The sequence below is a fragment of the Rattus norvegicus genome, chromosome 16, assembly GCF_036323735.1.
Source record: "Rattus norvegicus strain BN/NHsdMcwi chromosome 16, GRCr8, whole genome shotgun sequence".
Classification (NCBI taxonomy): Eukaryota; Metazoa; Chordata; class Mammalia; order Rodentia; family Muridae; genus Rattus; species Rattus norvegicus.
The window spans coordinates 19,224,818-19,240,986 of record NC_086034.1 but is presented as its reverse complement, the minus strand read 5'-3'; the positions used below and the strand labels follow the sequence as shown (position 1 = coordinate 19,240,986).

Below are 16,169 nucleotides of genomic sequence, written 5' to 3'. Positions count from 1 at the left end.
TCACACACATCACTGTCCCAGACACTAAGTTATGCAATCTAGGCAGTATAGGACTAGGAGACCCTTCACCTACATCCTGGTGTGTCTGTCCCCTGAGAGTGGAGAAGGCCGAGGTGACCTGGTCCAAGGTTCATGTCTATCCTTGAGCTGGCAGGGCCTCTCCCTGTCCAGTGGGGGAAGCCCAGACATCAGTGTGTCTGAGTTAGGATAACCCCCTACACACACACACACACACACACACACACACACACACACACACACACACTCACTTTGAAGAGCTGCAGAAGCAATGGCTGGTTCCCATGGAAACCAAGAGCCTTCTGGGAAAGGCATACCAGGTCCAGAGCTATGAGAGGGGGAAGGGAATATGAGACAGAGGCAGGAGGTTCTGAGGCCATTCTGAACCCCATGGGTCACACAAGTTCAGGAGCAGCTAGCTGCTTAGGAACCTGCAGAATGTTGGGGAGGTGGTGTGGGCATTTGAATTGGTGACAATGGTGTGCATTTCACATTGGGGAAACTGAGACTCAGAGAGACGTGGGCTGCCTAAGATAGTGAGGAATGTCAGGGTAAGACTGGTCTGGGGCAACATTCCCCGGATGACAAGGGCTGGAACTAATGATGCCTGTTCCCCTCCGTGCCCAAACACCCCATTGTTTCAGAAATACAGCAAGGCTCCCACAAGTCAGGCTAACTGCTTTCAGCCACAGATCTCAGATAACTGTCCTTGACCCCAGTCTCAGTGGCCTATAAAGACCAGGCTCTGGCCCAAAGGCCCCTTGGGCCTATAGCTACCTCAGGTGCCCTGCTCTCACTGAGGCTGTGGTCACAGCCCCAAGAGAGCTATGAAGAGACCCCACTAGCCTGCACTAGCAGGCTGCAGTATCAGGGACGAGGGGTGGGGCAGACCCTGACGGATAAATCTGAAATCCCTGCCCCCACCAGCAGTCCGGTTCTCGACCTATTTTACAGGTAAGAAAAATGAGACGCTTTAAATTTACACTTCTTTATTTAGTATGTGTGTGTGCACCATAGCACACATGTGGAGTTCAGAGGACAGTTTGAAGGAGTCACCTCCCTCCTTCCACCGTGTGGATCTTAGGGAATTAGCCTTGGCTGAAGCACCTCTACCCAGGACGCCTGCCCAAGGAGCAGGGTCATCAACTGCTTGGAGTGGTGCCCAGATTGCAGGCTGGCTCTGCCGGGACACCAGCTGGTAGAGGCCCCAAACTCCAGACAGAACACTGCAGTTCCATGTGCCCTTTGCCCCAAAGCTGCCGAGAAAGGCTGTGGTCGAAAGGGCACTGGGAACGGTGGGCCTCCATGTCATCACTGCTTCTCCCCACCCCCAACCCTAAGCTAACACACTTGTGCTCTGGGTGTGGGGACAGAGAGGCAGGGCCCATAGCCACCCCATGTTTTGGAGTCAGAGCTCTCTGAGCCAGGGTCACGGTGCCAGGTTGCCCTTCTTTCCTGTCCACAGTTCACGAAGCTCCACACGGCAGCCCAGGTCTCGCAGTGCAGCCTTGGCCACATCTTCACAGTCCGGGTGAGCAGCTCGGGCTTGCAAAATGAGCTCCTCCGCCCCCAGGTCCAGGATGGGCTTGGAAAAGACCTGGCTGCGGGACACCAGGTTTCGGATCAGCATGCAAGCCTGTTTCTGGAAGACAGAGAGGCTGTAAATAGGGGGAGCGGCCTGGGCTGGGGTCCACTCTGACCTCTGTACTCCTCAGAATATAATAAGACAGATATTCAGTAGACAGCTACATCAGACCAGGCTAGACCCATGGTTCCATGTGACCTTCTCAGTCCCATGTCCCACAACTCCTAAGTGAGCACTCAGGACAGAATCTGGGACCCAGGCAGCCACCCATGTCCCCTGAGGCGGGCCCTGGAGATGGTGCACAGAGGACATGGGGAGAGGGTGCCAAAGTTTGTTTCTCAATGAGTCACCCATTTGGGTCAGTTGCAGGACCCTTCAAGTTTTGTTTTTTGTTGTTTGTTTGTGTTTTGAGACAGGCTCTCTCTGTGTAGCCCCGGCTGTTTCAAAACTCACCCTGTAGACCAGGATGGTCTTGTACGCAGAGATCTGCCTGTCTCTGCTTCTTGTGTGCTGGGATTAAAGGTGTGCACCACTACATCCAGCCCTCCCTTGTGGATTTTAAGTCACTGATGCACAGGCACCGTCTTCCACAGCTGGGTCTGTGGAACAGCGTACATGCTCTATGGGCTGTCCTCTTGGCTGGGTGGCTCAGAACACAGCACAGTGGTGGCCGTGTGCATGCTGACAATGTTTACTGGTGACAGGTTGGTATGGTGGCACAGGCTGATGATGAGCCAGTGCCTAGAAGGCTGAGGCTGACCTCCATGCCTGCAGGAACTACAGACCTAGAGCTTGTTCCAAAGGAAGACTGGAGTGGGTGTCAGGGTCAGAGGTCAGTTGGTACAGTATTTGCCAAGCATGTACTAGACCCTGGGGTTGGTCTCAGTCATAAGTGTGGTGGCGCAGGCCTGTCACTACAGCAGTCACTGGGGAAGGCAAGAACAACAGGTGGTGAAGGTTGTTCTTGTAGCCAAAAGAAGTTGGAGACCAGTCTGTCTACTCTGTCTCAAAGGAAGAAAAGGAGGGAGAGGAAGAGGAGGAGGAGAAAGGGTATAAACCTAGAAAGACAATTTCAGGCATTTGTGCCTGCGCGTGCGTGCGTGCGTGTGTGTACACTAAAGTCCTTGTGTATGAAAGTGCCCAGGCTGTCCTGTAGTGTAGGCTGGTCAGTCTTGAATTCATGCCTTTTGTGGGATTAAAGCCACCACACCTGGCTCAATGTGCTTAGCTGATGGGAAGGAAAGGGCCCTATGGGCTCAGACTGTAGTGGGCACAGCCGCTTACTCACCTGGACACCAGCCTCCTGTGGATGCGCCTTCATGGCCTGCAGAGCAGCCAGTGCCCCGCCGCCCTCGATAATGACCCGGCTGTTCTCTGGCTTGCGCAGGGCCAGAACACAGAGTGCTGCACAGCTTTGCTCACACACCTGTGAGTGTGGAACAGGCAACTGAGACTGATGAGTGGGGGCTGGGGATTTAGCTCAGTGGTTAGAGCGCTTACCTAGGAAGCGCAAGGCCCTGGGTTCGGGCCCCAGCTCCGAAAAAAAAAAAAAAAAAAAAAAAAAAGAACCAAAAAAAAAAAAAAAAAAAAAAAATAAAGGGCCAGAGACTGATGAGTGGACAGAGTCCCCCTCCCCGTCAGCACAGCTGACCACCCCAGCCTGGATACTCTGCAGCTCCCCTCAGTGGGTCTCTGCTGACTTGTGTGCCACAGCAGTGGTGGGCTGGGTGCCCAGGGGTGGTGAGAGCAGTGACCCGGGAAAACCTGACGTGGTGTAGCCTCCTAGGAGTACGGAAACCCCAGTCCTTCACCCAGCCTTGCTGACAGTGAGGAGGCAACCCTGACCATCTGGCCACTGTCCCGCCCACCCGTGTGTCTGGGGTGGTTACCTGGGGGCTGGCCAGGTGCCGGGTCATGGCAGCTACGATGGACTGAGTACCGCCTGCCCGCACAATAGCATCCTTCACGTCGTCATTGCCTGCGATAGCCCTCAGGGCACTGAGCACTTGCTTCACGAGGTCCTGTGTGGATGGCAAGGTGAGACCACCCTGGCTCATATGCCATCTGCAAGCCTCCTACTTGCTTGATGGTGGGAGGAGGGTGCTAAAAGGAGCACTCTGGCTGTTTCTCAGTCTGAGCAATGTGGCCATCCCAGGGCCTCAGGCCTGTCTGTGACAACAGGATCATGACCCGCCATACAGAGGAAGGGCAGACTGGAGGAGGCCAGGGCGGGTCTAAGTGAGATTTGCCTAATGCACCTCACATGAGTTGGGCATGAGACGTGGCCGAGGGAGGGAGAGCACTGAGCCCCCAAGCCAAGGATGTTCCATTGCCTCACTCCTGCTCCCAGGAAAGAACGTACAAGTGGGGCCTGGGCAGTGGCTCAGGGAGCAGTGTGTTCGCCTCCCATGCACAAGGCCCCAAGTTTTAGCACCCAAAACAACCACAATGAGCCAGGGGCAATGTAGCACATATGGGTCAAATTAAGGCCAGTCTGTCTCCCTGTCTATCTCCCTGTCCGCGCCACCCGCCCTACACAAACTCGCACACACACAGCCAGTGTGGTAGCTCATGCTGGTCATCCCAGGACTTGGAAGGCTGAAGCAGGAGGATTGCAGTATCAAACCCAGCCTGGGCTACAAAGACTAAAAAGGGCTGTGGTGTGATTTGTTGGCAGATGGCTTGCATGCAGAAGGCTCTAAGTCTTGCCAATATAGGGAAACAAGAAAAAGAAACAAAGAAAAGCCGGCAGAATGGAACCATGAGCCTAAGAGTGTGGGCAGGTCTTCTGCATTCAGACTTTCACCCTTCCTCAGTGGGGTCAGCCTGGCCAGCTGTGGCCTCAGGAGCCCTGGGGAAGCAAGACTTTGGGCTCCACCTGGTGGTCATTGCAGTCAGCCAGCAGGGTCACAAGGATGCCAAGGCCTCCGAGGTCTATAACCTCCTGGCAGAATTCATTCCGAACAGCCAGGCGGGACAGAGTGCTGCAGAGTTCGCTCAGGACCCCCGGGTTGTCAGAGAAAGCTGTGCAGAGGCAAGAGAGAGAGAGTTAGCGCTGAGAGGGACCAGGGACAAGCAGCTGTGTAAAGAGGAGCTGTCAGTCTTGGGAGAGCTTCCCACTTAACAGGCTGGCTGAGGTCATCCAATAAGCCCACGGGAGAATTGGTCCCTGGCTGGGCCTGCCATGCCCCATGCCAGCAGCTACAGAAACTGACACCACAGTGGCAAATAACTGGCAGACAGGCTCCTGGCATCCCCTAAGCAAAGAAGGGATGGGCATGGTGCACACCTTAATTCCCGGCACTCAGGGGATTTTAGTGAGCTCCAGGATAGCCTGGTCCACATAGCAAGTTCCAGACCCTCATCATGAAACACAGTCTCAAAGAAAGGTAGGAAGGAAACCAAACAATGACATGACTTTGAGGATCCTGTCTGGGAAGGAGTTTTCTAAACACCACAGGAAGCTGGTGAGGACACATGCAGATCAACTGGAGATGTACTGGGGGTCACCTGTAGGCTCTCTGTGGCACTTGCTACCTATGCTCACTGGTTCCCTCTTTTTCCGGCACAGGTTGATCTGAAAGGGACATGGATGTACTTTAAGTAATAAAAGGATGTGGTGGGCGGCCCATCCAATCAGGTAAAGGCTTTGGTAAGTAGGACACTGAGGTTTCTCAGTGGAGAGTGTCTGGGGGCATCTGGGAGTCTCTGGTCTGCCCTGGGGCCTTCAGACTACCAGAATGTGAGCCATCTTCTTAAAAAAAAAAACTACTTACGGGCTGGGGGGAAGCTTAGAGCTGGGCCCTGGGCTCAGCACAGAGTAGCTTGTGCTTAACATGAAGCACATGCTGTGCTGGGTTCCACAGCAACACCAGGAAGCAAAATGCAAGATGGACAAAGCTCCGAAGTTTGCACTCCTGCTCTACCCCTAATTAGCCAATTTCAAGCTGCCATAAACAAGCACAGAAGTGCAAACAATTAAGAAGCTGGCCGGCTTTACAGATGGTCAGGCGGGCCTCATTCCTCAGCCACTGTTGGGGTACAGAACAGGGACTGAGAAAGGTTTTCCCATCTCCCAGAGGAGTGGAGATCCCATGCACAGGCCCCCTATGGAGGTGGAACCACAGGGCAGGCTGGGAGCTCATTCTTCTAGCTGAGAAGCAGGCCTACCCTCCTCTTACCAGTGCTGCTCCTACCTCTGGCAGCCTCAATGAGCACCTTCAGGCCTCTGTTCTCCTGAACAATCATCTTGGCATGCTCGTGGGCATGGCCAAAGGGCACTCTGATATCATCATCGAAGGTCATGACCCGCAAGGCCCAGCAGGCCTCCCTGACCACATCGGCGTGTTGACCATGCTGTGTAATAGCAGCCGTGAGCAGGGGCAGCACACCGGCTTTCACCAAGCCCTGCCGATTCTGTTCATGCTTTAGGCAGACATGGCGCACACAGCGAATCCCACAGCATGTGAGTTCAGTGTTGGCAGCATTCCGTGCCAGCGTGGCCACGAGAAGATGCAAGCCCTGAGTATCCAGGAGGTCAGGTTGGCCATCAGTCAGCACTGCCAGGGCATTGAGAGCCTGGAGCAGAAGACCCTGGTCGCTAGTGGCAGCCAGCTGCCAAGCAGCCAGGAGGATTGGGTAGGCCCCCTTCTGGGCTGCCAGGTAGCGGCTGGCTTTCTGCTGCTTGCACTGGTCACAGAAACGGACAAGATGGGCAGACACCTCCTGGAGCTGAGAGCCAGTCAGGGCCTGCTGCAGATCATTGAGAGCCTGGGGAGAATGTCACAGTATTAGATGCTGATGATAGCCTCAGCCCCACAGGGAGTCTCAACCCAGAATCTGGGCCCAGGCTGGGAGATAGGGCCAGACCCATCTGGACACTTCTACAGCTATACTGTATTTTAAGATACCTAGACTACTCTTTTAAAACAGGATCTTGTGTGTGTGTGTGTGTGTGTGTGTGTGTGTGTGTGTGTGTGTGTGTGTGTATGTGTACACAATACCCTCAGAGGCCAGAAGAGGAGGTAGGATCCATTGGAGCTAGAGTGACAGGCTGCTGTGAGCTGTCACTGCTGAGCCATCTCTTCAATGCCAACACAGGGGCTTGATCTATAGCAAAGGCTGGCCTTGAAATTATGTTGTCTAAGCTGGCCTTGAACTCATAGAAAAACTCCTGCAACAGCATCCTGAGTGCAGGAACCCCAGCTTTGAGCCACCATATATGTATAATCACCCTATTTTAAAAATCTTGGAGTGTTATTCTATGCGTATGGGTGTTTTGCCTGCATATCTATCCAACAACTGAACCACTTATGGTGCTTGACACCTGAGGATGCCAAAAGAGGGTGTCATACCCCCTCGAACTGGAGTTACAGATGGTTAATGAGCAGCCATGTAGGTGCTGGGAATTGAACCCAGATCCTCTGTAAGGGCAGCCAGTGTTCTTAACTGCTGAGCCAGCTCTCCAGAGCCTGCATTTTTTTTTTTTTTTTGGTTCTTTTTTTCGGAGCTGGGGACCGAACCCAGGGCCTTGCACTTCCTAGGCAAGCGCTCTACCACTGAGCTAAATCCCCAACCCCTTGCATTTTTTTTTTTTTTCCCGGAGCTGGGGACCAAACCCAGGACCTTGCGCATGCTAGGGAAGCGCTCTACCACTGAGCTAAATCCCCAACCCCTTGCATTTTTTTTAAAAGATTTATTTATTTATTTTATGTGTATGAGTGTTCTGTCTGCATGTACACCTACCTGCACACCAGAAGAGGGCATCGGATCCCATTACAGATGGTTGTGAGCCACCATGTGGTTGCTGGGAATTGAACTCAGGACCTCTGAAAGAGCAGTCAGCGCTCTTAACCGCTGTGCCATCTCTCCAGCCCTGTCCCTGCATTTTTAAGTATTGTGGATTGAACCTGGGGGTCCATGTGAGATGGAAAATGCTCTTCCTCTGAGTCACATATATCCCAGCCCTCAATTTTTTTTTTTATTTTTCATTAATTTTTTTCTGTCTATCTGTCTCTGTCTCTCTCTTTTTCTCTAACACATGCACACACACACACGCACACACATGCACACATACACATACACACGCACGCATACACACACGCGTACACACACACACACACACACACACACACATGCACATGCACACGCACACACGCACACATATACACACCGTGCATGAAGATAGCAAAGGACAACTCCTGGGAATGAGGTCTCTCCTCCTCCCATGTGGAGTAGCCCTGCACGGCAGATGCGTGCTCCATCATGGCCCACACCCATAGTTTAGAAACCTTGACTACAAGGCCATCGACTACAGAGCTGGGTCACTCAAGTGAAGTGAGAAAAAGTGAGCTTCCTTCAACTTTTAGTATTCGATGTATCAAAAATCAGAAAGTGAGCCCTTTCACGGTGCCATTTATGGTGCCATGTAGAGACGTGCCAGCCATCTCTACGGCTCTGCTAAGCAACTGCACGAGTGAGTGAAGACACACTAGAGTCTAAGTGCACTAAGAAGCCCTGGGCAAAAGAAGCAGATGAACTGCCTGGCTGAACCCAGCCGACAGAGCATTAGAAACACTTCAATGGCTGCTGCGGGGTTGTTCTACAGTGTAACTGGTCCAGACTGCTTCTGGAGGGAGAAGGCCTCTTCTTCAGACTTGCCCATTTGGACAGCTCCCTCTCATCCACTCCCCAGAAATTTACCTGCACAGGGAAGCCGCATTACACACAGGTTCCCAAGATGCAACTCTAGGCCATCAGGGGGAATTATGAAAAAAATACTAAAAGCAAACCCAGCCAGTCTGGATGACATGGCCTTAGGATGTACCCCAATGTGAACCAAAGTTAGGTCAATGTGCCTAGTGCTACTGAGATGGCTGGCAACCAGTCAATGAAAGGGAGGCTCAGCTGAAACCAGCAGCCTGGCCAGGGGGATTTGGTTCAAATTCAGCTACCAAAACAGGCAAAAACATCTGTCATCCAGCCTTTCCCAAACCAGCCTCAGGAAGCTGGCAGACCATGTGACAATGGAATGGAACATTAAAGAAGCCAAGGGGCGGGCTGGAGAGACAGCTCAGTGGTTAAGAGCACTGACTGCTCTTCCAGAGGTCCTGAGTTCAAATGCTAGCAACCACACGGTGGCTCACAACCATCTGTAATGGGATCTGATGTAGTTGATGTCTTTATGCAGGTGAAGGCAGGCACAAGATAAGGCTAGGCCTGTGATTGGGCAGTGAAAAAATAAGGCAGGCACAGAGTTTTGGAGAAGGGAAAGAGGAGAAGGAGGAGAAGAACCAAGATGGACATAGAGAAGGACTCAGATCTGTGTGGCCTTAAATGGCTATAGGTAGCTATGAAAATCTTATAAAGGATGGATTATTACAAGATAATTTGTCTTATCTAGGTGGGCAGTTTATATCATTGCTAATCGGTCTAGAGTTTATTGTGTGGACGGTTTGTGGAGTGAGAATTCACTGATATAAATCTGATTGATAAATTACAAGCTTATTGAATTTTGATCTTAACGGGTTACTGGTAGTTGTGACTGTAACCACAGGGCGCGGATGCTGGAAATGTGAACAGAGTTTACAGCAGAGAGTCGCAAGAGGGCTGTTGCTGCAGGGCCCAGAGAGTAGGCGGCACCAGCTTGGGATGGAAATTGGAAGCTTAGCAAGTCTGGTTGTGATGCTTTGCTGACTGAGATGAAGATATCCTTCAGATGCCATGCGGCCCACCGGAGTCGGCACTAGCTTGGGTTGGTAGATTCTCTTTTAATATTTACTGCTACAATGCCCCTTCCGGTGTGTCTGAAGACAATTACAGTGTACTTATATACATAAAATACATAAATCTTTAAAAGAAAAAAAAAAGCCAAGGGGCCAGGGAGGTGGCTCCGGGTACAGTACTTCCTACACAAGCCTAATGACCTAGGTTCAATCCCTGAGACCTACAAAGGGGGTGGGGGATACAACAGATTCCTGAAAGCTGTTCTCTGGCCTCTATATGTGCCCCCAATAAGAACCCTGATGCTGTTCAAACAGGATCATATTATGTGGCCCTTGCTAGCCTGGGTTCAATACCCCTCCTGAAAGGGTGGGGTGGGGCATATATTAAAGGCATGTGTCATTGTTTCTATAAAAGTCAAGGCCTGGGAGGGGAGGTGGCTGGGTGCACAGACTTGTTTAGATCCTCAGAACCCACATCAAGCGGGGTCAGAGGCTCTTGACATATGTGTGTCCTTGTCTCACTTGGGCAGTGAGATCATGTAGGTACTTGTATGTCTCAGACATGTCCTCCAAGTGGCTCAGCTGTCCCCAGAGGCTGGGCTGCCCTCACATGGACTTGGGAAACATGGCTATAGACTTCTACTGGTCACAAGATGGACAGACTACTGACATTCAAATACTGATTTCTGCCATAAGGAACATGGGGAAGAGACCCGCCCCCTGCCCCCCTGCCCCCCCCCGCCTCCCCCCCTAGATTGTTCCACCGTGATTGGGAGACCATGGCTCCTACCTGTAGGACATCATGTGTGGGCTCCTGGAGGCCATCCAAGGATACTTTCGGTACTGTCTTCACAATGTTGCTCAGATCAACCCCTGCAGAGAGGAAGATGGGACGAGTGCTGGGGTCAAGTGACAGCTATCCTTTCTCAAGTCCCCCAGGTCAGGAGGTCCCTGCTGGAGGCCTTCCTTCTGGGGTTTTTCCCAGTACTACCTAACCACAGGCTGCAAGAAAGGTCATGCCATACCTGCTGTCTCTGGTTAGTGAGGTAGCAGCTCTTACCTGGCAGACAGATGGAGGGGTCCCCACAGAGTCTTTCCCTTGGAACTCACAGCCCTACCAGTCCCATTTGTATCCTGCCTCCTGAGGCCTCAAAGGCATCCCCTCCTGTGGTGGGTATTTCATGCGTGTGTGTGTGTGTGTTGTGTGTGTGTGTGTGTTTTAGAGAAATTTTTGTTTGTTTTTGAGACAGAGTCTATGTAGACCAGGCTGGCCTTGAATTTACTATGTAGCCCAAGCTACCTCGAACTTATAGAGCTCCACCTTCTTATATCTGCCAAATACTGAGATGACCAGAGTGTGGTTAAGGTGTTTTTTCAGGTAGTCTTGCTTTGGAGCCCACACTGATCTCCAATTCACAGTAATCTTCCTACCTCAGCTTCCCAAATCCTGGGATCAGCAGGTAGTGTTGATGAACACTTATTATCCCAACATTGGGAAACAGAGGCAGAAAGATCAGTATTCAAGCTAGCCTTAGTTACATAATGAGTTAAGAGGTTAGCCTAGGCTATATGAACCAGTCTTGAAACAAACAAACAAACAAACAAACAAACCAACCAACCCAGTAACCAGGATGAGGAAGAGTTGGCAGTCACAGGTCTTTGCCACTGGGCTGTGCCTTGTTGGACACTATGTGTGTGTTTGTGTGTGAATGTGTTGAAGCGTGTGGGTGGTTATGGGGGAGAGATTTGTGTGTAGGGGTAATGGAGGCCCAGACTCAAAGTCACAGATGGCTCCTCAGGACCTCACTGGAACCTGAGACTCACTAACTAGACTAAACTAGTTGATTAACAAACCCCAACAATCTATCTGTGTCCACCTCAGTGCTAGGATTACAGACATACTCTACTGCCTGTGTACTGGCTGGTTGTATGTCAACCTGACAAAAGTTAGAGTCATCAGAGAGGAAGGAGCCTCAGTTGAGGAAATGCCTCTATGAGATCCAGCTGTAAGGTGTTTTCTGATCAGTGATTGATGGGGGAGGGCCCAGCCAATTGTGGTTGGCATCATCCCTGGGCTAGTGGTCCTGGGTTCTATAAGAAAGCAGGCTGAGCAGCACCTGTCCATGGCTTCTGCATCAGCTCCTGCCTCAGGGTTCCTGTCCTGACTTCCCTCAGTGATGAACTGCAATATGGAAGTGTAAGGCGAACAAACTCTTTCCTCCCCAATTGCTTTTTGCTCATGGTGACTCATCACAGCAATAGAGATCCTAACGCAGACACCTGGCAGTGGTGGTGCACACCTTTGACCCCAGCACTCAGGAGGCAGAGGCAGGTAGATCTCTGAGTTTCAGGCTAGCCTGGTCTACAGAAAAAGTTCCAGGACAGCCAGAGCCACACAGAGAAACCCTGTCTTCAAAAACCACAAAAAGACCTGCACACTTCCCCCAAATCAAACACATCTCATTATGGCTGGCTTTTTATGTGCGTTCTGGAACAAACTCAAGGCAAACTCAACAAGTATTTTAGCAAGTGGGCGGCCTCTCCAGTCATGTCCTCAGTGTTACCTGATTGTCCACTAGGACACCCATTTGTGTGTCCTGGAGGCAGGACTTCTCTCTCTTCCCTTCTGGCTGACTTTACTGGTCGCACGGAGAGCGAGACAGGAGGGAATGGGTTTGCTGCTACCTAGCACCCTGGCTCTCATCTTGAGCCTCTACCCCCTGCCCAGTGGCTCATGGTCTCCAAACCTTACCATTGCCACCACCACCATTCAGCAGCCCTACCACCCACTGTCCTCCATGACACTCACGACCTAGACATGGCACATGCCATGTGGCTCTGTGGCTGAGGACTGCCAGCCCTTTCTTGTGAGGCAAAGTGGGATGCTGGTGACAAGGTAGAGACAGGCAGCAGGGCCGAGGTCGGCCGCACCTCACTACTGTGTTAGGCTGAGGGCTGTGGCCTCGTGTTACTCCAGCCTCTAAGAGCCAGTACTAAGCCACTGCCTACCTTGCGATTCAAACTGCTCCACAGCCTCTCGAATGGCCTCCTCAGCGCCCATCTCAAACTCCTCAATGTTCTCCCTCACTGCAGCATCAAAGGTTTCCTGGGTGATGCGCTTGGAAGCCATGGCTGCCTGTTGAGTAGAAAGGAATATTTGGTCAGAGGGACAGCAGGCAACCAGGAGTCTGCTACCTCAGGAATCCCAGTCTAGGGAGGGCAGAGACAGAAGTCTCTTGGCCAGGAGGAAGCCAGATAGTGAGAGATCGTCTCAAAAAGCCAGAGAGATAAAGCAAAAGGCCAGCTGGTGAGATAGCTCTGTGGGTAAAGACCTTGCTACCCAGTCTCTGTCGTAATATCGAACACGGTAGAGAATGGGCTCCTGAAAATTATCTTCTGACTTTGGCTATGCAGGCTATGGCATTTGCATGCCCATAAATGTAAGATGAATAAAACATAAAAGAAAAGGAAGAAGAATGGAGGGGTTAGGGATTTAGCTCAGTGGTAGAGCGCTTGCCTAGCAAGTGCAAGGCCCTGGGTTTGGTCCCCAGCTCTGAAAAAAAGAAAAGAAAAAAAAAAAAAGAAAAAAAAAAAGAAGAAAAGAAAGAAGAATGGGCACTCAGGGGACTGTCTACCAGGGCCAGAGCAACTATGAGAATGCTCTTCTCACCTATACCTGACCTACCCACTGAAGAGCTCAGGCCAGCCATCCTAGCACTTGGGGAGCAGAGGCAGGTGGATATCTGGGAGTTCAAGGCCAGTGTCATCCACATACAGAGTTCTAACCCAGGCAAAGCTACACAGTGAGACCCTAACAAACAGGACAAAGGCAAACAAACAAATAAACCCAAGCTACGGGAATTGGTCTCAATAAGCAGTGAATTGGTCTCAATAAGCAATCCACCGAGATGAGGGGGAAAGGTAGCATTTGAGTAAACACTAAGGAATAAACAGAATACAATAGATGACAGGGTTACTTGGCAGTGTGGGGATGGTGCCCAGAGTCTTACGCATGCTAACAAGTTCCCCACCAAGCCTGACTCGGTTTTACAACCTATTTTATTTAATTTTTTTAAAAACTGCATTTTAGGGCTGGAGAGATGGCTCAGTGGTTAAGAGCACTGACTGGGGGCTGGGGATTTAGCTCAGTGGTAGAGTGCTTACCTAGGAAGCGCAAGGCCCTGGGTTCGGTCCCCAGCTCCGAAAAAAAGAACCACAAAAAAAAAAAAAAAAAAAAAAAAAGCAAAAAGCACTGACTGCTCTTCCAGAGGTCTTGAGTTCAATTCCCAGCAACCACATGGTGGCTCACAGCCATCTGTAATGGGATCTGATGCCCTCTTCTGGTGTGTCTGAAGACAGCTACAGTGTACTTATATAAATAAATCTTTAAAAAACAAAACAAAACTGCATTTTATCCACTTGTAAGTGTTGGCTTGCATTTGCTGTGTCACAGGCAGAGGTCAGAGAACAGTTTGTAGTTCTCTTCAACATGGAGATCTTGGGGGTTGAACTCACATCCTCAGGCTTGGCAGAAAGCACCTTAACCTGCTGAGCCATCTTACTGGCCTGAGTACTCTTTCTGATGATGTTCTTTAGAACACTTCATATTTGCCCATCCACTCTAAAATCACGAATCAGATGTGGTGGTATACAACTTTCATCTCAACCCCAGAAGTCTTCAGGTCAGGGATGGGGAATTCAAAGGTCCAAGAGATTGTCTCAGAAAACAAAAACAAAAATTCCATCCCTGAGGCTCACAAAGCCATAGAAGAGAACTGACTCCTGTAAGTCCTCTGATCTATCTCTACATGAGGGCCACGGTACATATCACTCACACACACACACACACACACACACACACACACACACACACTTATACAGGACACACATATACAGTAAATAAATGGATAAAAATCAAATTTAAAAACCCATACTCTGGGGGGTTGGGGATTTAGCTCAGTGGTAGAGCACTTGCCTAGGAAGCGCAAGGCCCTGGGTTCGGTCCCCAGCTCCGAAAAAAAGAACAAAAAAAAAAAGCCATACTCTGGTTAGCTGGGCTTTATGGTACAAGCCTGTGATCTCCAGTCCCAAGCCAGCCTGGGCTACAGAGTGAGACCCTGTGTAGAAGAAAAGTGTGGAGGTTGAGGTGCTAGGGAGAAAGCTCAGAAGGAGAGGGTGTGCTGCTCTATCATTAGAACTGAGTTCAGTTTCCCACACACACATCTGGTAGTTCATAACTTGTGCACACATGTGAATGCACAATAACAATAACAAATATGTTAAATAACAATAACAAATAATTTATTAATAATAATACTTATTAAAGCATGAGTGAAGCAGAGGTAGGCTAACCTCTGAATCGGAGTTCCAGGGCAGCCAGGGCAACACAGAGAAACAAACTCTGTCTCCTTGAAAAACAACAAAACAAAACACACTAATCCCAGAACAATGGAGGCAGAAATGGTAGATCTCTGTGAGTTCTGGGCCAGCCTGATCTAGTCTAGTAAATGAGACCCTCCTGACACCTCCGCCCCGCCCCTCAAGTAAACAAAACCAGTCTGGTTCAAGCAGCTCGACTCTTCCATGAAATAATCCCCTCTTTTTTTTTTTTTGTAAGTTAAGGCCTCAGGTAGACCTGACTGTCCTTGAACTCCTGGTCTTCGAGTCCCCAAACAACTCCGCTGACTTATCTGTTGTTTTTTGAGGCAGCGTCGGGTTTGGTATGAAACTCGCAGCAACAATCCTCCTGACTCCGCTTCTTGAGTGCACCACAACGCCTGTTCTTGCTTTTGGTTGTTTTTATTCTGAAATATGGGCTGACTACGTAGCCGAGGCAGGTCTAGAACTCATCAATACGTCTGCCTCTGTCTTCCTAAGGCACTCATGACAAGTCAAGCAACCACGCCCGCTCCATCACTACTATATATGAACAGCAACACCTTCGTCCCCTGAACCCAGAGCTACACAGTCTTGAACCTCCTGTACTCCAGGCTCTACTGCCTAAAATGCAGCTGAACACGTAGCAGGTGCTCAGTACACCGTTGCAGCATGAATGAATAAAATGAATGAAAGAACCTGCACCCCAGAGAGGCGAAGCATTTGGTTCCGAAGTATCTTTGGTACGAACCTCTCCTTCCCTCAAACCAAGTCCGAGAGTCGTGCAGACACCACCACCCCGACCCCACGGCGCCCACTCCCCCTCGGCGCCAGCCACAGGCACAGGCGGCCGGTGCTCCTCACCAGGTCTACGCAGCCACGTGGGGAAAGGGTGGGGCTCGCAGCTGTCACCGGAGACTTGACTTTACTTTGGCTCCTTCCGGCCACTGTACACGCGCAAGCGCAGAGGCGTCGCCTCGGCTCGGCGTCCCTCCTTCAGCTGAAAGGCTCCTTCCCGGGGCAACGAGGGCGACCGCAAGCACAGGTAAAGCAAAGGGAGACACAGAGTACGTGTGGGCCTGAAACCCTTGCAGTCTTCTCAATGCTCCTTCTAGGTGTCGCTTCCCCTTAAAAGAGATAGTTTTCACCTAGGTATAATCTGCCCTGAGAATTCAGCAACGCGCCTGCGTGAAAGAGCCAACATGGCTACTTTCGACGCTTGCGTATGAGGACCTAGGCGGTGGCAGCCAGCGCCTGCGCACCAAGGCAAGGCAGCGGCTTGCGCCTGCGCGACGGGGCGCTGCGGAAACCGTTGGCTCATTTGCATCTCCCCGCCTCGCTAGGCGGTGGATTAGGAGGCTGAGGCGGCGACGGCGGGGGCGGCACCGCGCGCGGCAGGCTTAGGGTGAGGCCCGGGCCCTGGCGACCTGGGAGGGCGGGCCCGGGGCGGGAAGGACTCTGAGTAT

General features: G+C 51.1%; 2 protein-coding genes across 8 annotated transcripts in view; one reads left to right on the top strand and one right to left on the bottom strand.

Annotated features, from left to right (window-relative positions):
• Nucleotides 1-5,507: 5,507 nt before the first annotated feature.
• On the bottom strand, nt 5,508-15,929 carry Armc6 (armadillo repeat containing 6). Its single transcript, NM_001107306.1, has 4 exons — nt 15,568-15,929; nt 12,337-12,463; nt 10,118-10,200; nt 5,508-6,373 (listed from the first exon to the last, which is right to left on the bottom strand). The coding sequence occupies exons 2-4, from the start codon at nt 12,455-12,457 to the stop codon at nt 5,753-5,755; spliced, it is 825 nt and encodes a 274-aa protein (NP_001100776.1). The 5' UTR covers nt 12,458-12,463; nt 15,568-15,929; the 3' UTR covers nt 5,508-5,752.
• Nucleotides 15,623-16,169, top strand: part of Sugp2 (SURP and G patch domain containing 2) — a 31,455-nt gene continuing 30,908 nt past the window's right edge. For 3 of the 7 annotated variants that reach the window (XR_010058299.1, XM_063275503.1, XM_063275505.1), the window contains exon 1: nt 15,640-15,748. The gene's annotated coding sequence lies outside the window, so the exon portion shown is untranslated. Of the gene's footprint in view, nt 16,109-16,169 lie in introns of all 7 variants that reach the window. The other 4 variants (XR_010058302.1, XM_063275506.1, NM_001108397.1 and 1 more) reach the window with 4 other exon arrangements.